The 21,430-nt window shown below is 42.4% G+C and overlaps 1 protein-coding gene across 8 annotated transcripts; it reads left to right on the top strand.

The window, feature by feature from the left end:
* The first annotated feature begins 255 nt into the window (after nt 1–255).
* On the top strand, nt 256–21,424 carry GCNT1 (glucosaminyl (N-acetyl) transferase 1, core 2). Of its 8 annotated transcripts, none has more exons than XM_006035359.2 (3): nt 256–400; nt 19,164–19,313; nt 19,846–21,424. In XM_006035359.2, exon 3 carries the CDS (start codon nt 19,972–19,974, stop codon nt 21,256–21,258), a length of 1,287 nt encoding a protein of 428 aa, XP_006035421.1. In that variant the 5' UTR covers nt 256–400; nt 19,164–19,313; nt 19,846–19,971; the 3' UTR covers nt 21,259–21,424. The 8 variants fall into 8 exon arrangements, with proteins under 8 accessions (XP_006035421.1, XP_025047296.1, XP_006035422.1 ...); XM_025191511.1 differs by lacking the exon at nt 256–400 and adding an exon at nt 501–522; XM_006035360.2 differs by lacking the exon at nt 256–400 and adding an exon at nt 1,433–1,451.
* Nucleotides 21,425–21,430: the final 6 nt, after the last annotated feature.

Raw genomic sequence — 21,430 nt, forward strand, 5'->3', positions numbered from 1 at the left:
ATCAAGCCGGCTCATTAGGGTTCAGCTATACTAGTAGAAATACAGTGTGCGCTACAAATGATACCATGAACTTCAGGTAGACAAAATGTGACGGGTCTGCTAGAACAACACAAGGGCATGTATGTTTGTGTGCGTGTGTATATGTATGCATGCATGCATGCGTGTATATGTGTAGAGAAGCCAAGCGAGGCGCTGTGGGCCGGCTTCGCGCCGCTCCCGGCTCTGCCCACGGGCGCGCTCATGCGGCGCCCCGCTACCTGCAGCTGGCCGGGACTTTCCCCGCTTCTTCCGTTTACACCCAGTTTTCCTGTGCACGGAGCCCAGGGGCGGCGCTTCTCCCCTCCACTGAGGAGCTGGAGCCTGGCCGGGCGGCAGCGGGGCAGAGGAGCCGGCTGAGCAGGTCTGAGCTGGGCTGCGCGCAGCGGGGCCGGAGCCGGGACCGGGCGGCTGAGGAGCTCTGGGCTCTCCTGGCAGCTTCCCCCGCCGGCGGCCAGGCAGGTGGGCAGGCGCTTGCGGGGCAAGGTGGGCAGCGGGGTCGCTCCTTTCAACAAGCTCCTCTTTGTTCGCCGCTCCGTCCCCGCCCCTGCGCGCTGCAGCTCTGCAGAAACTTTGCGCGTTGTGCTTTGGTCTCCTGAGCGCGGCCCCTGCTGCAAACCCGGGGCCGGGGCAAGCTGCACCTTCCCAGCTGTGCTTCCCCTCCGCCCTGTGCCAAGCTCGCTGGAGGGCATCGGGCGCTTGGCAGGCCCACGGTGCCTGTAGCTGGGGAACCCTCCCCTCTCCATAACAACTTCCACTTCCAGATCTCTGAGCTAGGGCCGGTGTTGCTCAGCATGTGGATTGCATCTGCCCCGTATGCACATGTAAAGATCACAGCTTTCCATGCGGCTAGATCCTACAGTCCCGCCCAGGGCTGTCCAAGATGTTAAGGTGTTTCTTTTGAAGCCTCCCTATCCAGATCTCAGTCCCTTCATCTTAAACAGACTGACCTCTGGCAGGTGGCTGAACAAGAAGCTAGTACATGGCTGGGTTGACTTCTCTTCTGCTTCGGGATGTCTACATGGGGGTCGGGTTTGGTGGTGTCAGAGTGTTGTCATAGCCCAGGCGTTATGGCTAGGGACAGAAATTACACATAAACCAGTATAAGTGATAGGAAATCCATTCAAATCTGTAACACAACAGAAGTCCAGTGCGCATAAACTGCTTTCAGCATGAGCAAAACTGGTTTAAGATAAACCTGGATGGATGTAGTATCAGACTTAACTGTTAAATCGGCTAATTGAACTTCTATCCCGGATCCCCTCCAGGTTCAAGTTAACTCACAGTCCGCAGGGTAGGTGGGTTAGCCTCCTCCAAAGTTGTCTGCTCCAACCAAGCAGGGAGGTGTGTTCTGGCGCCTCCTGGCTTTTGGCCTGTGCCACTGCAGGCGTGTGACTGCATTTCCAGAATCAAAAGTGAGTCTGTTCACCTGCTTGTCCGTTCAATCTATGCAGTTTACACAAGCCTGTGAAGATTGAATTGGTTCAGCCTCAGGCTTTTTGACTGCGTGTGCTTAGCCTATGTGGGAGACCAGGATTGCTTAGGGTGCTACCTTTTATGAGACCAGCTGCATTGCTGGATGGAAACTTTTGAAGGCAAGCCCTTCTTCCTCAGGTTCTTTGTGTTGTTTTCTACATCCAAATGGTTCATCTCCAGCATGAGCAGCTGGCAGGGGCATAGGCAGATTTAGGATTTTGACAAAGCAAGGTGCAAATGGGGAGGTGTAATCTGACATGTAATTCAACTGTGTATTTTTCTCCAGTTGTGAAAATAAACTAAAAGCTTTGTTAAAACACCAGGGACCTAGAGCTGTATGATTCAGTTGGAGATTGAAGCAAAACCGAATAGGACTTAATTAGAAGGAGTTAAAAACAGTCTGCAGGGCTGGGAAATAGGAGCTTCATGAGCCGGAGCAGTGAACAGGCAGTAGACTCGCAAAAGAAAGGATAGCTTGATTTGAGAAATATCAGGACTATTCAAAAGAAGAGTGGGTGTCTAACAGTGGAATGAAGAGTTTAGAAGAGATGGGGTAGGTTATAATGAGCCATGAAGTCAATTGACACCCTCAGCACTGCCTGACTAGAAATGCTGCTGCTGCTGTCACTGCCAGGGAGTTGGTTTTAAACTTTGGGTGGAGTAGGAATCAAAGCGGGGTTCAACTGCACCATTGCACCCCCTCCCCCATATCTACCCCTAAGAAGGGGGCATTTCAGTCTCAAATAGCTGCTGTGCTGCTTTCTTGGAGTGTAAATTAACTCTCCTAATGAGGCTCTGCAGTTAACAATGGCAACAACAAAAGGCTTCTAGGAACTTTTGTTCTCTTTCAAATAGTTGTCCTTCTGAGCATTGCATGAATGAGTCTCTAGGGCTGGTTCGAGTAAGCTAGCCATTTTAGTCTGAAGACAGGCAGAAGAAGGTAGGGCAGGGTAGCACCACAGACTGACTGGGAGGCATGAGCATTATAGAATCCTAGGATCATAGAAGGAAACTGGAAGGTTCCTGTAAGATCATCAAGTCCGGTTCCCTGCCACGGGCAAAGGTAATGGACTCAAACGATAGGCAACAACCTGCTTCATCAGATGCTGCAGAAAGGAATGTCAGATAGAAAGAGCTTTATATAGAAAAGTAATGCACGGGACAAGGGACAGGGTTAAGAGGTAAGAAGTGGTTTGCTTAGCTCAATGAAGATGAACCAGGCAGTTAACCCCCTGGGGGAAACCAGAGTAAACAGCCTTGTCCAGGTAACAGGATAAGAAGCTATAGTCTCTGTTGAGACTGGTTAACACCATCCAGTCTATGGATGATTTCTTGTTCCATAATTTTGTGTTCAAATTGGTTTTTCAATTTGTTTTGTTTAAGGATAGTTACTCTGAGCTCAGTGGTGAAATATCTAGAGAGGCTGAAGTGTTCTACTACAGGCTTTTGTGTGTCTTTGAGATTGATGTTGAATTCATGTCCATTCATTCTTTTACAAAGGAATTGACCTGTCTGGCCGGTGTAGACAGCAGAGGGCACCTTAAAAAATGATGGCATGTATGATGCTGGTGGAGGAGCTAATGAATGAATCTCAGATGTTATAATTAGTGCTGTATGGTCCAGTGCTGCATTGATGAAGGGGGTACAGCTGGCATCTGAGTCTGTAGCAATGCCTGGTGACTTGGTGAGAGTTGGAGTAAGGTAGTCTGTTGCTGGAGGTCCCAAAACTTGGGGGAGGGGGCAATGCCTGTAAGCCAAGACAGGTTTGCCCCCCTGAGGCTAGCTTGAGATGGTCACCAGGGATCCTGGCTTTCTCTGATTAAAAAAAAAAAAAAATCCCCAATTTTCAGATTTAAAAAAGTAACCCAAATTCCACATTTTTCCACGATTTAAAATGAAACTCCACTAGTATAGAAATATCTCTATATAGTGGAGTTTCATTGTAATCATGGAAAAATGTGGATTTTGCATTACTTTTCTAATCTGAAAATTGGATTTTTTTTTCTTTTATCAGAGAAATCCAGGATCCTTGGTCATCATTTTCAGGAAGACTTGGAAGTTATTAATGGTGTGTCTAAGATGTTCAATTTGGGGATTGTAAGTAATTATCAAAGGGATTCTATTGTCCTGTCATGGGTTGGTATTGTAGTGGAATCTGGCTCTGATTTATTTTATTTTATTTATTTATTTATTTTTTGAGTGACTATGTTTGTGCTTGAATTGTTAGGATGAAAGCTGGTAGCGTGGAGGTAGCTGAAGTAATTAGCTGGTTTCCAATACCGTGTAGTGGTGACGTAGCCATTGCAAAGTTTTACAAAATGAAGTGCAAGTCAAATAAATACATTTGCTGGGTGGAGTATTTAAGGGTCACTTTGATGGAGGGGTGGAGGCTGTTAAATCGTTGGTGGAATTTCTGTAGAAATTCCTTTCTTCGTATCCACATAAAGAAGTCATTGACATACCTTGGGTATGCAAGAGGTTTGAGAGGGCAGCTGCAGAGGAAGCTGACTTCAAGATCTGTCATAAAGATTTTAGCATATTGTGAAACCATGGATGTGCCCATTGCAGTGATGTTTGTTTGTAGGTTTAGGGAGTCTCTAAATCTGAAATAGCTGCATGTGAGGATAAAGCAGGAGAACGTAGTAGAAACAGAAGCAGTACTATTGTTGAGGACAATGTCCCTTATGGCTTGTAACCTACCTTTGTTGGGGTATTTTGGTGTACAGAAATATGATGTTCATGGTAGCTAATATGGTGTTTGCTGAAGGATTGTCCCTAACTTTCTGAGGAACTATGTAGTATCCTTCAAAAAGCTGGCAGCTACAGAGGGATGGCAACCCAGGGCATCCTACTGCCCCCGGTATTGGTAGCACTGTAAAGGGAGTGCCTGACCACACTGACTATTTTATTTCCATGTTTCATTTTTGAAGGACGCCTCAGATTTTTCTCAGGAAACAGATAATTCAGTGCCCCTTTGCCTTCTATAGAGCTTGTTTGCTGCTTAAACCTGATGGCATCTTGACTGAATAAAAGGACCTGTGTTTTACAGCTTACCTTTTCCATATGTGAAATTTTGCAGTGAGGATCTAAACAGGCATGTCCCAGAATTTTTTTTTTTACCCAGAACTTCTTAAAGAGAACTTTATTTTGGATACTTCCAAAATGTTATTTTCTGTGCTGTGCCTGTTATTTGAACCTAATCCAAACAACAGCTCTTAAATGTAATGAAGTGCTTGGATATCTTGGCATTGAACATATAATGTAAGAATTTATTTAATTTATTTTTAAGGAACAGTGCTTCTGGTAAGGGTGGATAAACATCAATGGTTTTTTTTAAATGAAAAAAATTGATTTTTTTATTTAAATCGTTTTTTTATTTAATCATATGTTTTTGATTTTTTTTTGGTTAAGATTTTTTTTTAAACACCCTACGTATAGTTTTAATAAAGATATTTTAAAGCTCAAAGATGTCATCATACAATAGGGATTATAACTTCTAATTTTATACAATTTGAGACAATATATTCATGTAACCTTTTTAGAAAAGTTTTAAAACAACAACAGGCCATAGACTGTATTAGGGGCCCAATCTTATGGGGTTCCCAGAGGCTGCTCTATAGAGTTGTAAAGATCAAAAGAAAACCATTCTACCCAATGGGACTTAGTGCTTAGTCTAGAAGATCCCATTAAGCATCTCTGTGATGCTTACTTTCAGTTCTCAAACTGTGGATTTGTGTCTCCAGAGATAACATCCTTGTTAACAGCAGAATATGGAGATGAGAGATAACAGACCTGATTACATACCCATCAGGCCTCTTGTCTCTCTGCAAGTTTGTGTGCAGAGTCAAAGCCCTTACCTCACTCTAAAAGTGCAAAGTTTCAAGAAGTTAAATAAATAAAAGATATCAAATAACAAGAATTCACTTTTTGTAGAAAACGGTGATTAAATCAAGACTTCCCGGCCAGCAGTTTAAATCAATGTGATTTAAATCAAATCCACCCTGCTTTTGGTCCCTAATAAGTTTGCTAGAACACAGCAGAATGTGAATAAAGTATCTGAGAACAGCAGGTATTTGGAAGCCTGGAAATTACTTCCTTTGACCTACATGTGATTAAGAGGGTATGCAATTCTAGCTGATAGTTCAGTATTTTTTTGGCATCTTACCATTTGGGTTGGTCGAATAAAAGATATCAAATTCACCCAAGGAACCTTGTTATTATTATTCAGGAGTTTACACAGCATTTTTAATGCCCTCCATATTGAATGAGCCAGAGCTTCATAAAACATGGTAAAAGCCACCTTTTCATAAATCAGTAGCTTGCTGACGGATTTCCCAATTAGCTCTATTGTTATAGTTCTCACACCATTTCATTTTGTTTTAAACTTACTGAGATGAAAATATGCTGCAAAATCCTATAAGGAGGGCAGTAATAATAAACCCAGTATTAGGTTTCTGCACAGTGAGAACTGCGTTTGTATATCAATATGATAATGTAAGATGCTAGCAACCATCACTTAAAATACAGTACGTTGAAAAATGATCGAATAATTTTGTTATGTATAGATGGCTAACTGTCTAATTTATTTTTCTAAACTGCAAGTAGTCTCTACTGCTGAAATAGGCCAAGTAGTTACCACTATTAGCCTAGCCCAAGGTAAACCCAGGTAAGGCAAGACACTTCAGTTTTACTGTAAGGTACATTAGACTACCATACCTAAAGTGTGGTTGTGTTCTTCGCTGTGTCTGTCTTCTTCATTGTGTATTTACCTAGGGACAGTTTGTATTTGGTGTTCATCTGAAAGTAAAAGTCACATACATGTTAATAATGGCAAAAAAGCTGAAATTTTTCAGGTCTCTGTGGTCTGCTGTGTGACCTCATCTCCATTAACATTTTTTTTTTTTAATTTCCACTATTATGGCTTTTGCAGTTCTTTCAGCAAGTACAGGATCATGGAAATATTTTGATGGCTCTCAGACTTTAAACCATGATGTTAATTAGATCTGCTCTTAGTCAAATTAGATGATAAAATAGGATACCAGCAGCCTTGGTTAAAAATACACATGAGGGTTAAATGCTGCTGTAGAGCCTTGTGTTTCATGTGTTAGTGTTTAACCTGCAAATTCTCGATTTGTGTGGCAGCGGCTAGAGGCCGTGAAAAGAAAGAGGGCCTTGTGGCAAGAAGGCTAATACAAACTTAATATTAAAAGGGAGACCCTGGCTGAAACATGAAGTACAAATATAGCTCACTTCATTTAAGTGGACTTCCTTGTTCCAGGAGATGCTGTACAGGGCAGACCATAAAGAGGCTGCAGCAGGTTGGGGTGCCTCAGTGTAGCTTGGCTTCATGGAAGGAGCTGCCATGAGGCTTCAGCTGCTGGCCCGCCTGAGAGTCCAGATTGGCATTGCCACCACCACAGAGAGGATAACAGTAAACGCTACTCCTGAGCTTCCTGGTAGACGAGGGGCACCCCTGCAGTTTTTACATTGAGAAGAAGGTGAGGCAGGGGGGAGGAACCACATTTTAGCAAATGTACATATATTTTAGTGCTGCAAATGAAATGTGAAACTTTCAGGGATTTTTCCTCAATTAAAGAATGCTAAATTTAAGTTTCATTCTCAGTGGCTTGTACTAACACAATGGCATCAACTTGAGTCTCTTAAACTTAGCTATTTAAGAACCACAGATTTCTGCTGTATCACTTGTTGACTATTTTACGCCCTGAATATTTCACTTTCTTTTTCATGTACTTTGAAGCTTTATATTCAGCAGGGGAGGCTATGGACACATGAGATGCTCTTATTTAGCTCACATGAACATGCCTGCCTATCTACCAGTTTCTTCAGTAGCTCTTATATAAAAGATCCCACAGCTTCTCAACTCATTTTTTCTGTTAATTCTCTGCAGAGGAGCCTCAAGGAACAAAGAAACAAATTTGAGGTATCAATACCACATTTTATTTTAAAGCTAGCTAATAAAAATACAGTCATCAAATGTACTTCTCTGCTTTATTTAGCATTGAGTGGTGCTGATCTTTTTCAGTCAACTTCTAAGATAAAAGGGGTGTAAAAGACTTCAGAAAGGAGCTCTAATTCTTAAACGTATGCTTTGAGAAAAAAATAAGGTTTTGATCTTGTGCTGTGATGTCTATGCACAGACTACTCTATTTATGCAAAGGCCTGTTGATTTCAGAGTGCTCTTGACTGTGCAACATGTCATAGGATTGGGACATGGATCTCAAACAGGCATCATTCTGGGTTTGATTAATAGTTGTGTTCTCAGTGGAGACTGAAGTCCCTCTAACTGAGTAAATGCAAACTCAATGGTGAACTGAATGTCTCTTTAAATTCATAACTTATCTAATGGCTTTCACATCTCTGCACTTTCATACTGTGCAAATAGCGAGTGCTGCATTTGTGTCTTTCTTCTGTTTGTGGTAACATGGATCCTTTGAGATTATGCTGCTTCTGTGGTTCATTTGTGGGTGGCTTCCATTTGTAGGTTTACCAGGTGTTTTTCCTCTGGTCATGTTGAATATTCATTTTGCCCATTGTCACCTAGGATACTCCGAGGTATTACTGCATTGTGAGGACAGTCATATTTGGTTTCAGGGCAAATTTATCACAAATGGAGTGGGTCATGAACTTTTCAACAAAATTATTTACTGGAAAAATCTGGGGGGGGCTTGGTTTAAAACAGTTTAATGGGAAAATACCTGGCATATCCAGACTTTTTTGAGAGAGTTTTTCATGTACAGGGTGGAATTTCTGCCCCAGACCAGTGAGAAACTTGAGCAAAGACTGGAATCTAGATTTCTCTTCCCCTGCCCCATCCTTCCTTCCTTCCCTCCCTCCTGCCACCATCCTGAGTGAGTGCCTTTACCATCTGGCTGATGGCTGTTCTAGAGTGGGTTGGAGGTCTTTAATCTTTACACACAAAAAATGAAAGGTTGATTTCTTCTGCATCAAATTTGGAAACAAATTTCAGCCTCAATTTTTTACCCCACAGAATTATTCTGTATCTGTCTTTCTCTCTCCCAAGTCTTGTTATTCAAACTTCTAGTCATATGCTGCTTTGTGCTCTGGAGCCTTCTGCTTTCTGGACGTTAAACAGTAACTTACTTCTCTATAATAACTTAACATTTTCTTCACAGTGCCTTTTTTCTGCCCTTGCAAGAAGATGGCATGTTAATTCTTTTAAAATTTCTGTCCTTATGCCAGTATGTCATAATTATCTTTCTTTCCTCATTAAATGGTTTAAAGGTAACATGTAGAATAGGGTGTTCTTTTTTTCTGATTTCTTCCAAATACTTTAGTTCAGCGTTTGATTTGTTTAATCATTTATTCAACCTCTGGCAGAAAAACACCACAAATTTTGAATGGACAATTCCAAATTGCCTATTGAAATCCAGCTCAGAGCGATGGCCTCTCAACTATTGTTGCCTTTAGAGAACTACCAATTGTCAAAGAAGCATTTCTTAGTTTGCATCTTCCTCAGAGAATACAGAGAAGCTAAATGTATCAGATAAAGTTCATTTTGAGATACTAACCCCTATCTGGACTCCAACTCGGACAACTCTTACATGTCCACCATGATCCTGAGGATCCACGGTTGCCTAAAAAAATGCAGCACTAATGATCTTATTGACAGAAACCACCAATCCTTGAGTTACAGTTGTTTGCATAGGATTTACCTCTCTGTGCATAGTAAAAATGTCCAAAGTAATATCTGGTAGAAGAATATCAAGTCTCTCAAGTGCTGGGCTGAAAAAGGAAGTGGAGGGAGGAAGTGGAGACTGACATGGGTTAAGAGGAAAAATTAGCTACAAGAAACATGAGGGGCATTCAGAAAGTAATGCCTCCTAATTTTATCTCCTAAGTAAGCCAGGGACGTGGAGGATGTTCCTCTTGACTTCTTGCCACTTTTTCCTTACAACCCAGAGTGTGATGCCCCACCTATTGCCACTTGTTGCCATTGTAGTTTGTTGGCAAGATTTTTGGAATGATGTCAAAGTGATGGAGGCTCTACAATAGTGGTTGGGCGACAAGGACAAAAACTTTTACAGAACTTTTACTTTTACATGCCCTTGCTCACCCAGGGGAAAAGGCCATTGACAAAGAAAGAGACTACATTGAACAAATGGTCAGCAATGATGTAAGAGTTTTTTCTGTGCAAGTTCCCCCCTCCCCTCCCAATAATTGTAATTTTTTTCAATAAGATTTGACTGAGGGGGAAAAAATAGGAGACCTTACTGGCTGACACTCCTAGTAATTCATGGTGTTATCCCCAACTTACAAGTGGATAAGAGGAAGATAGTAAAGAAAATAAACATCTTTACTCACTCTAGGTATTGATATAACTTCAATTTAAAATTCAGTGTACTTAGCTGCAGCTGTATACAAGAAAAGGGAACTTTGGTTACACAAGAGCACACAAGAATTGAGGAAGAAGAGAACTTTAGAACTGTACAGTCTGGTAAGGCTTTTAGCCATCTTAAATGTTATAGTCCAGATCCACTACAAAAGGTGGACTTGTCACGTTTTGTCTTTCTCCTATTTAGCACTTGTCCTGTAACTCTACTTGGAGTGACTCTTATGTTTGTTATTCTTGCACTAAGCTGTCTACAGCAGTTGCTGTTATCAGTATCCTGTAAATAGACATTACTTTTTTTAAGGCCTATGGACTTAGGCCAAACCACCTTCTTATTTGAATATTTTGTTTGCACCTATGATGCGTAAGAGTCTGGTCTCCAGTGTTACCTATGCTATTGCAAGAGGACTATGTAAATATTCTACTTTGAGGTATAAATTGATAGCTTTGGTTTTGCAGTTACCGTTGCACTTCTGAACTGAGGCCTCTTTAATCACACCTTCAGTTTCTCTAATCCCTTATTAAAACTTGGATGTCATTACACAGTGTTCTCAAGTCAGTAGTTCAGGCAACTTGCTTAAGTATACATTTTTTTTTGGCATTTTTGATCATCCCAAGGATTTTTTCTTGTATGGGGCATACTTGTTGGTGATAGGTGTAATCTTTCAGTACTCTTGCTGTACTCTTTGCAGTGTTTCTCCTGGATGTTAATCCTCAGTCTAACTACCTGTCCTCCTCTTCCTAACAAGCTAGGTACTAAATAGCTCTAATCTTTAGTGAGTAGTATTAATGTAGCAGACTTACCTTTCAGAGCTTGGGTTGAGTCCCAGGCTTGAGATTCTGCTGTTCTGATTGGTAGAGCCCATCCACAAATCAGGAGGGTGCAAGAGAAACAAAGTCACGTCCCTTTCCTGAGGGGAGGGAGAGAAGAGCTCCCCTGGACCTGATTGAAGACTGTAAACTGTCAGGTCCGGAAGACTTCAGGGGCAGAGCCCCGGAGAGTACAAAAGGAGCTACATGCCCAGCATGAGGGAGATGCATCGGGGATGGAGAAGAGAGAGGCTTAGAAGAGTTGAGGAGAGCTGCTTAGCAGGGCAAAGTAGTAGCCCAGGAAGAGCCCCTGAAGACTTCTATCTGTGGGGAACTGCGGATGGCTTCAGCAGTTAGGCTCTTGGTGTGCAGCACAGTACATGGCGTCTAGACCCTGGGTGCTGCGTGTGGTGGCTCGGGTCTGCAACCTTTGACATGTGGCCAGAGACATGGTGCACAGGCCAGTGCACAGAGCAGGATCTTTGGAGCTGTTTGGGCAGCTCAGATCCCCAACCTTCGCATGAGGCCAGGAGCTCAGTGCAGCAGGCGCTACACAGAGGGTGAGACACCCTGGGAGCCGCTTGAAGTAGTTTGGGTCTACAGCTGCTGGCATGGGGCAGCAGCTCACTGCAAACAATGCTGCACAGAGGGTCCAGGAGTAGAGCAAGCCCTGGTGCCACACAAAGCTAAGCTGGGCCAGCAGCAGCAGAGTTGGGTGGTAGGAAAGCCCGGCAGGGAACACAGCTCAACCTGGAGAACGGGAGGCAACCCTCCGGGATTTTGGAGTAGTAAGTTACTCTGAAGAGAGGGTCCCCACAGGGGAGGGACCCCCAGGGTTGTGAAGAGGCATCATGTGGGCTGCTTCTGGGTGGTAGCAGTGGGGCTTAGGAGCCTTTGGGGTCCCCCTCTCCTTTTCTTTCCCCCCACCTCCTTTCCTGTAGTGGTACCTTGGGAGTGGGGCCCCTGCCCTGAAGGACACCAAGGTAGTCTAATGCTGGTTATATTTGTAGACAGTGCTTTACAGTTTGTGAATAAGTTGAAGTAATAGTTTGTATATTAATAGAGTTCTAAGGTTGCCTAATCAGTATTCTTTGTTCTGGGTAGTTCTATTGTTCATTTGTATTTTTTAATAATAACTGGGGCGGGGGGGGTGTGTGTGTGTGTGTGTGTAGATATAAAAAAATAAATAAATATCCTTACCCTTTAATGGTTTTGTTGTAATAATACATTTGTATATAATTAAGTAATTGATTGACTGGGCCTGACTCTATAGGCGATGGAGGCGGCCGCTGGGCTGTTGTGTCCCTCCGCAGCATGCTGCCCTGTCAATAATTCCCTCAATTGAAGAGGGGAGTACAAACCCATGTGCACCTGGGCGACATTAAATTCCATGCCTTTGCCCTTTCAGTGTTGGTTGCTCTTGCCTTTCACTTTCATAAAAGGCTCCATGCAACAGGGGGCTGCTCTGGGCCGATTTCACGGTGGCCCGCCCGCCTGTTTCTGGGCTAACCGCCTGCCTTCTTTTCTGCCATGCCTTGTTGTTAATTATTTAATTGATCATAATAAAACAGGAGGCTGCCCATTTCTTGACCTGATGCCAGGGGGTGCTATCTGCGACTCCGTTCTTCCCCTGCACCGCAGCCCAAGCCTCGCAGATGGCATCCAGATGTTATCTATATCACTGACCCCACACTGGGCCCCAGAATCCTACTACTTGAACCCCACCTGGATTCCTCTCATCAGGCAGCCTATTCCACCTTCATCCTGGGCAGCATAGCTCCCTGAACTGCTTCCCTCTTATGGGTGTGGTCCCCCCGGGATCTTTGGCTACTAGCCCCGGCCCACCTCCAGGCCAGTCGGAACCCCAGGACCTCAGCTCTTGGGTGTTCCTCGCAGTGGGCCCCTGGCCCCAGCGTTGACCAGTCAGGGGATGTCCAGACAGGCGTGAGTCTATGGCCCCACTCTCTGGGGGTCCAAGTACTAGACCCTACAAAGGGTTGTGGGGGCTAGGGGTTTAGGTGCCCCGACCCGCCTTTCATCGGGGTGGTAACTGGCCTGGCATTTCCTGGGGGCTCTCACGCCACTGAGAGCCCCCCCAGGCCACCCACTCCCGGCAGGGTGCAGTTTTAGGTCATGCCCAGGACCAAGAGCCTCCTATCCATCCCCTACAGCTCCTCCCTTACCTCCAGATGACACCTGCAACCAGGCAATATTGTTGCCTAGCCTCCCAGCAGCAAAATGCCCTGTTTATATGGGCAGCACTGAATCTAAAGTGGCTGCCCTCATCAAGCACCTGCTGGCTGCTGTCTCAGGCCCTTAAAGTGGCAGGCACAAACCGTGCCCTACCAGACTCCACAATGGGAAGATCAGATGTTAAGTTTTGGTAAAAACAAAATTGCAGTTAAACCTGCCCTGATTCTCTGTTGAAAACCTGTTTCCACAGTAAGCTTCCCACCTAACTTTTTTATCCAGCAGAAGAATTGCTTCTCTGAGCAAATATTGTACTTGAGTAGTCCTAACTGCAAGAAAATGTTTTAATATTATGGATTATAAATGGTGCACACCTAGTAGAATTCATAAGGGATAAAATGACTACAACAAATAGGTGGCACGTGGAGAGACAGAACTTTCTGAGTTGATCTAAGACTGCAGCAAGATGTGTATATATTAAAATATAATTCCCTTATAACCAAACAGTGATTACTAAAACATGATGAGTATCTTTCTCCCTGATACAAATGTATTTCTGCTGTAGTGAGCAGTCTCAGGAAACTTTTTTTTTTATTACAAGATGATACATAACCATTTATATTCAAATTCCAAGGGATCTGATTCAATGCAATTATTTTCTTTGCGTTTTCTTTCCCTCTCTCCCTTTTTCACCATAAAAGTTGGTGCCTTTTATCTCTTCTGGAAATATTTTAAAATCTTTAAGAACCCCTCATCCAAATCATTGATGAAGATGTTGAAAAACACTGGTTCAAGTACTGAATCCTGGGGGACCCCGCTCTACTCAGCATTGGTGAGGCCGTCATACTTCAAGAAGAATGTGGAGAAGCTTAAGAGAGTCCAGAGAAGAGCCACTCATGATTAGAGGCTTGAAGAGCGAGCTGTACGAGGAAAGCCTGACAGATATGGGACTGTTCAACCTGGAAAAGAGAAGACTTCAGAGGGATTTGGTGGCAGCTTACAAATATATCAGGGGAGTGCATCGGGGCTAGGTGAACAACTATTCACCAAAACACCCCAGGGAAAACCAGGTGCAATGGTCATAAACTCCTAGAAGGTTTCAGACTGGATATAAGGAAAAACTTCTTCATAGTTTGTGAGACCATGTTCTGGAATAGACATCCAGTGAGGGTGATGTAGGCACCTACCCTGGAGATCTTCAAAAGGAGACTGGATGCATACCTTGCTGGAGTTATTTGACCCCAGCAGTCTTTCCTGCTCAGAGCTTTGGGGCTGGACCCAATGATCTCACAAGGTCCCTTCCAGCCCTAAACTTTGTGAATCAGTGAATCTGCCAGCCAGAAGCCACCCATGTAAAGGTCCTCAGCCAGCAGGCAATCAGCAATTATGAGGGGAAGTTGACTGGCTGACCAGATATAAAAGGAAAGGAAGAGGACGTGAATGGAGGAGGGCCTTGAGGGGAAACTGGTTTCATAGAGAGGGAGGATGCTTCAAAGGAAGATTACAGGATGAGAACTAGCCCACGCTGGGAGTGTTTAGGGGTTTTTTTGGATTGTTTGAGATTTGCAAGTGAGCCCCATGGTGCAGTTTAACCCAGGGTTTTGAAGGTTGTGTTGCTGGGCCCAAGTTAAGGGTGTGTTTATTTGAATTTGTTTTTATCTTTTGGCTGAGCCCTGGAAAGCAGAAGAACCCAGGGCATTAGAGCCTGTGTGTTTGAGCCCAGGGAAAAAACTGTTACTGGGGAACCAGATTAAAGAGCTAAAGGACGTATGTGAGCTGGGAAGAGCAAGGCTAGCCCGCCACCCAGTAGAAGTCCTCTGTGCTGCCTGTCCAGGTAGCTAGGCTTAGCTGGAGTTAGCCCCTTTGCAGGACACCCAGGGCAGGTGTCCTTCTCCCATCTCTCACTTTTTTCCCCCCCTTACCCCAACCCTCCCCCCAGCAACATAGAGGAGTTTTGCCCTGGGCATGAAACTCATGAGTTATGTTTCTTCCCCTGCTTGCCTTAGCTTTATCAGAAAACCTTAAAGAGGCAAGAGCATAGAGCAGCACCCTATTTGATAACCACTAAGGTAAATGGAGGCAGTACAACAGTGGTTCTTACCCAAGGCCACCAAATTCAGAGAGGTTGTGGTGCAGTGCCCTGATTATGGAAAAAGTGGCTCTCAGCCTTTTAAGAGTAGAATGCAAGTGCTAAAACAGATGATCATAGAGTAAGGGAAGAGCAGAGATGAAAGACATTCATTAAATAGCACAGGGGATGTCACAGAAGACTTGCAAGTGCAGTTCACAGCCAATTTCGTGTCTTTAGCATAATTACAAGATTCCTGTGTTTGGAAGGGGCAGTGTGTTTCCGTTCACAGAACAGAACAGTTTGTAACACTGATCAGTCTTAGGTCTTTGAACTACATATAATGGAAAAGAAGGGTGTGATTATTGAACAGTAAAAGTATCACATGCAACAGCACTCTAACCACAGGTAGAGTAAACAGTAGCTTTTGGCAACCAGAGATGGAAAAAAATACAACAAAGTACAGCACGCTGTGAGTACACGCTGTACATGTGAGTACAGCTGTAAAAGGAGTCTTCTCATAAATTGTACCAGGACAGATTATGTAGCAAGCTATGCTCTTTGCAAAGTGTAGTAGCTGAAGGTGTTAAACAGCAATATTCATCTATAGCATGAACTGTGTGTCTGGTGCATTCCATGGTGCATGGGTTGAATACTGTCTGTTGTGGTACTGGCAATCCTCTGCACGAGAACACGGAAATGACCATAAAGGGTCAGACAGAGGTTCCAGTTAACCCAATATTTTATGTCTTGACAGTAGCAAGTAGCAGATGCTTAGGGGAAGATGATAAGAAACATGGCATGTTTATAGAGTGGTCTTTAGAAGCTATAATACAGCCTGTGTATGGCATTTTACCACAGTGCCCTCTAATCTTCTGCTAAGTGGGTGTGTGAAGGCAGGTGTTTATGACATTTTGGTGAAAGAATGTTTGAAGAATGCTTTATGTATACTAGCAGGTATCGATGAGAAACTTCATTTCTGAGCAAAGCAGTAGAAATGATAGTTAGAGGTGATCTGTGACAGACTTCATTTACTGTGTCTACAGTAAATCCAAGGAAAAGTACTCTGTCCATCCTGTGTTGTCTTCCCTGTACATAATAAGCACCATTATTATAACTAGGCCAACTACACTGAATTACAAGTGCATGGATATGAAAGGAATTTGATTTATTTTAATTTGTGTATTTTTCTGCCAACCTTGCTTCAGTTGCATCCCTGACATTGAGAATTGTCATTGCTAGTCAAAATTGTGTGTATGTGCACAGTGTGTGTATATATTAACATATAATCCCATTATAATTAAACAAATTAGTAAAACATGATAATTATCTTTCTCCCTGATATGAATATATTTCTGTTGTAATGAACCTATATTCTGATACAGCTAGAACGCTCTCAGGAAACTTTTTTATTACAAGATGATACATAACCATTTATAGTCAAATTCCAAGGGATCTGATTCAATGCAGTTATTTTCTTTGCGTTTTCTTTCCCTCTCTCCCTTTTTCACCATAAAAAGTTGGTGCCTTTATCTCTTCTGGAAATATTTTTAAATCTGTAAGAACCTGAAATCTTGAAAATGTCAACTCTTTCAGACTATGGTCTCTGTAGCCATCTAAGTTGTTCAGACCACTTCCTGGAGAAGAGGGAGAATTAACTTGTTTGGCCTAAAGAAAAAAAACTAAAGGGAGATTTTTATTGATATGTTTTCAAGTTGCTGTTTCCACTTCAGGGAATTGACTTGTATGCTGGCACAGCAATCCCTTGTGCTAAAGTAGAAGTAAAAAAAAAAGGAGGTGTTGGTTTGTGAAATTTGGGCTGTTAGAAAAAGTTACCGAAGTACAACATTAAATATTTAGGCTTTAACTCAACTTCTTAAAATAAAAAATAGATTCCTTGAAGAGAGAAGCCAATATATAAAGAGCTCTATTACCACATCGATTTTATGTTTGAAGGCCGTTGGGTGTGTTTTGGCTTGTGTGGGGTGTATCTTTGTACATACTGTGTAAGGGAAAAACCACCTTTGGCTTTTGCTAAAAGCTTCTAGGAATACTGATATTGTTTAAACCAGGGCTTTCCATCTGGCAGCTTGCAGAATCCATGCAGCCCACAAATTTAACAAAGAGTTAAGTTGCAGCCTCCTGCCTGGCCTGTCTTCCTGGGCAGCCTGGGAAGCTGAGGGTGAGCCTGGGGCCATGCAGGTGAATGGTGCAGCGCTATTGGGGAGCACAGACGTGGTGCAACAGTGAGGCCTCCCTGTGAGTATATAGCGCAGCAGTGCAGGAGAGGAGTGTCACAGGTGCATGGAGCAGTGGACTTCTACCCAGTGCAGTGTGGGGATGGCTGAGGACCTGTGGCTCACTCTGTTTTGGCCTCTGTTGGTGTGCCCCATGGGTCGTTTAGCCCATGGGTGCTTAGAAGGTGGGCAGCCGTAGTTTAAACTCTGCTCTCAGTAATCTTTCTGAAACCTTAAAGAATGGAAGTTCTACAAAAGACTTTAATTTTTGTGGGGTTGGTAGGTATGTAGTCAAAGGTATCTGAAAACTGGTCCAAATGTAATTGATTTTAAATTTATTTATAACAGTCCTCCAGTTTGCATGTATTTTAGTGTTTTCATTGTAGGCAATATGTGTTTGAACCCTTCCCCCAAAACGATTTCATAATATACGTCTGCTTACTAATAGGGTAGTTAAACATCTTGATTTTTACTAAATACCAGCTATCAATACCAGGTGCATGCATGAATCCCTGGTACTTGGGATGGTGCTCTTTCACTTAGAAGAATCTGGTGGCTTTTTAACTGATCCACTACTGTTTAACATGCTGTATCATCATGACTGTAACATCAAAAACTAAACAGCTAAATTATCTATTAATTTGTTTCGTGTACAGTAAGCGGGCCCTCATATTAGCATCTGTGCTTGGCTGATTAGCATATACTGCAGGGCAATCCAATAGCCAATCTTTACCTATTGTATTTGGAGGAATTACAAGCAAAATCTTGTTCATATTGAAATATGAAACTGAACAGTGCAGACTTGGGTAAGACCGGAACTTGATTTATACATGTGCAAAACAGCTGTCAAATATGAAGGTAGGAAACCTATGAATTATGTAAACAAAGAAAATCATTACTACAAACCATTAACTGTTAACATATAACTGATCACCAGCACTCGCTAGCCTTAACATTTACTAACATTCCTTATAATTAGCACCTGCTCTCTCAAATGTATAATCTCACCCTTAGCCCTGCTGGGATTATTAGCCTGGGGAAAGTACTGCACTAAACCCAGATGGACTTCTTTTGGTACTCAGACTGGTTGATTTGGAGCTAGCCTTGGTACCTCCCCACAGAGCTTCATCATGCCATATTATTTTAGCCAGGCAACAGTTTACAAGTTGTTTAGATTGGGGACAGCCAGCAGAAATCTGGAGCTGTGCTCAAACTCTTGTTTCAGTATGGATCCAGAGATACCTCGACTGCACAGCCACTGTGCCTGCACACAGTACAATGGGCTGACTGACTTGTGGGTTTAGGTTTTTTTTTTTTCTGGGAGGATGATGGAACATTTCAGTCAGCATATAGCGTGGCACTGGCCCCTCAAATGCCTGTTTCTTTGATGTGCGATGCAGATCTGCTGGCAAAACAGAATCCTACTAAATAAAACCACTGAGAATTGTACATGAAAGAAAGGAAAGACACTTGATTTGATGTTGCAGGGCTGCATTTGTTCAGTTATATCATAGATTATGTATGACATCAGTGGTTCTCAACCAGGGTATGGTGGCATCCATAGGTGCTGTCAGGTACTTTGAAAGGTGCTTCCAGGAACAAGGAGATGAGCAGATAAAAGGCAGGCTCAGGCTTGTTCCTGCCTGGTCAGTCCCCCACCCCCACTCCTACTACTCAGCCCTTCTGCAAGGTGGTAATCATGGTAATATATAAATTAGTTTTTGAAACTGGGTGCCATTCAGTTCACAGAAGTTATGGAGGGGTGCCTCAAGTCCAAAATGGTTGAAAAACACTGCATTACATCATTACTAAGAGCTGTACTTTTGGATGCTTACAGACATGTCGGTGCAATTTAAATAATTCTCCAGAACAGAGCTGTAAAGATAATGATAACATTTCAGTCTGAGAGCTGTCTACACGAGTTTTCTGACCGCTAGCATGGTAGTCATCTAAAGTATTTTTCCCTATTTTTCAGATTTTTCCTGACAGATCGCCTAGAGACACATCCATCCTCCCTTTTCAGAATGTTTAGAGGTGTATGTCACAAGAAGGAAATGCTGAATCTACATATGGGCCACGTTACAAATGAGGGTGAAGTGTGAAATTAGTCTCCAGAAAATGAGTGGTAAATTAAAATGCGAACAAAACTTTTAAAAGTTACTAGCCTTGAACACGTTGCATTTTTCAGAATGATGCAAAACTCTGAATTACTGGTTGGCTAGCTGAATTACTTGTTCAGAGTTGAATGAGCCATCTCTACAAAAGATCTTCATATTTTGTTTTAAAGTGCTAATAATTTTAAAGGAATTCAGCAGTTTCAGTAGTTGATTACTTAAATAAATGTTACCAAAATCATTCACTAACATAGCAGGAAAGGTTGCATGTTCATTAACTAAGATTTTGAATTTGGGGATGCAGTACTAGAGCTGGTCACAAAATTGGAGAACACATGCATGAGAAGTTGGCTATTTTCATTTAATTTTTTACCAATCTAAACTTTGACAAGCTTTATTTAATATGCCTTCTGTAATTTCAAGAATCCCTTTTTTCCCCACTCAACCGGTTCACCAGTATGTAACAAAGATGTTTAAATTAACCTACTTAAGCTACTTTTAAAATGTCTGAAAGATTTCTTCTATTTCACTTCTGTCTTTTAGGGTTTTCCTTCAGTTTCCCAAGATGCAAACACAGCAGACTTACGAGGAATGCAAATTAACGACTTGCTGAAGTGGGTATGAGTTCAAGTATCCAGAGAAAATTATTTAGCAAAGAGAAGTAATCTGATGTTTGAAATGCTGAAAAGAAAACTTCGTCAGTGTCACAGTCTTAGGCTTCTCCTTCTGGTGCTAATTCTGTCTTTCTTAGTATTTTCTGTTCTAAAAATCAACCAGAAGCCAGACCACTTAAATTACAGACATTTGTACCTGACTGGTGAAGACCCTGCCAGCCATATTAACTGCACCAAGATACTGCATGGTGATACAGAGGAAATTCAAAAAGTAAAGCTTGAGATGTTATCCATGTCATTTAAACAACGCCATAAGTTGACAGCAAATGATTATATTAATATGACAACAGATTGCACTTCCTTCATCAGGATGCGGAAGTATATTATGGAACCCCTCAGCAAAGAAGAAGCTGAATTTCCTATTGCCTATTCAATAGTGGTTTATCACAAAATTGATATGTTTGAGAGACTTCTAAGGTCAATCTATACTCATCAGAATTACTACTGCATTCATGTGGACAAAAAGTCTCCTGAATCTTATCTGGCTGCAGTGAAGGGAATTGCATCATGTTTTGATAATGTCTTTATTGCCAGCCAAACGGAAAGTGTAGTGTATGCATCATGGAGCAGGGTACAAGCAGACCTTAACTGCATGAAAGACCTCTACAGGAGGAATACAAAATGGAAATATTTGATAAATCTTTGTGGCATGGACTTTCCCATTAAAACCAATGAGGAAATTGTAGAGAAATTGAAAGCTTTAAAGGGTGAAAACAGTTTAGAAACTGAGAAAATGCCTCCAAACAAAGAAGTACGATGGAAAAACCATTATGAAATTGTTGACGGAAAGCTGAAAAACACGGGTGTAGACAAAAAACTACCACCTCTTAGTACACCTATTTTTTCTGGCAGTGCCTATTTTGTTGTTAGTAGGAGATTTGTAGCGTATGTGTTAGAAAACAGCAAAATCCTTAAATTTATTGAATGGGCTAAAGATACATATAGCCCTGATGAATACTTGTGGGCTACTATTCAAAGAATCCCGGAAGTTCCAGGTGCAGTTTCTTCCAGCAATAAGTATGATGTTTCTGACATGAATGCCCTTGCCAGATTTGTGAAGTGGCAGTACTTCGAAGGGGATGTATTTAACGGTGCTCCCTATCCACCATGCCATGGAATTCATGTCCGTTCTGTGTGTGTGTTTGGGGTGGGGGATTTAAACGGGATGTTGTGGAAACACCACTTCTTTGCTAACAAATTTGACACAGATGTTGACCCTTTTGCAATTCAGTGTTTAGAAGAATATTTGAGAGACAAAGCTCTGTATCAACATAAAAATTAAAATGGTACTTTGTGCTTGGTATGATGAATGTCTTATATTGATGATACTTTTATCTGCATATCAGTGTATGTAATGAGGATTGACTGATGTTGCACCTTACTTATCACTCTGGCATGGGCTTCAGAAACTCTACTGGGTGGTACATACAAGAGGTTATATTGGCCCACTCTTT

Source organism: Alligator sinensis, unplaced genomic scaffold (assembly GCF_000455745.1).
Source record: "Alligator sinensis unplaced genomic scaffold, ASM45574v1 scaffold728_1, whole genome shotgun sequence".
Lineage (NCBI taxonomy): Eukaryota > Metazoa > Chordata > Crocodylia > Alligatoridae > Alligator > Alligator sinensis.

Coding starts and splice junctions, on each gene's coding strand:
- GCNT1 (XM_006035359.2), top strand. CDS start 19,972: ATGTTTGAAATGCTGAAAAGAAAACTTCGTCAGTGTCACAGTCTTAGG.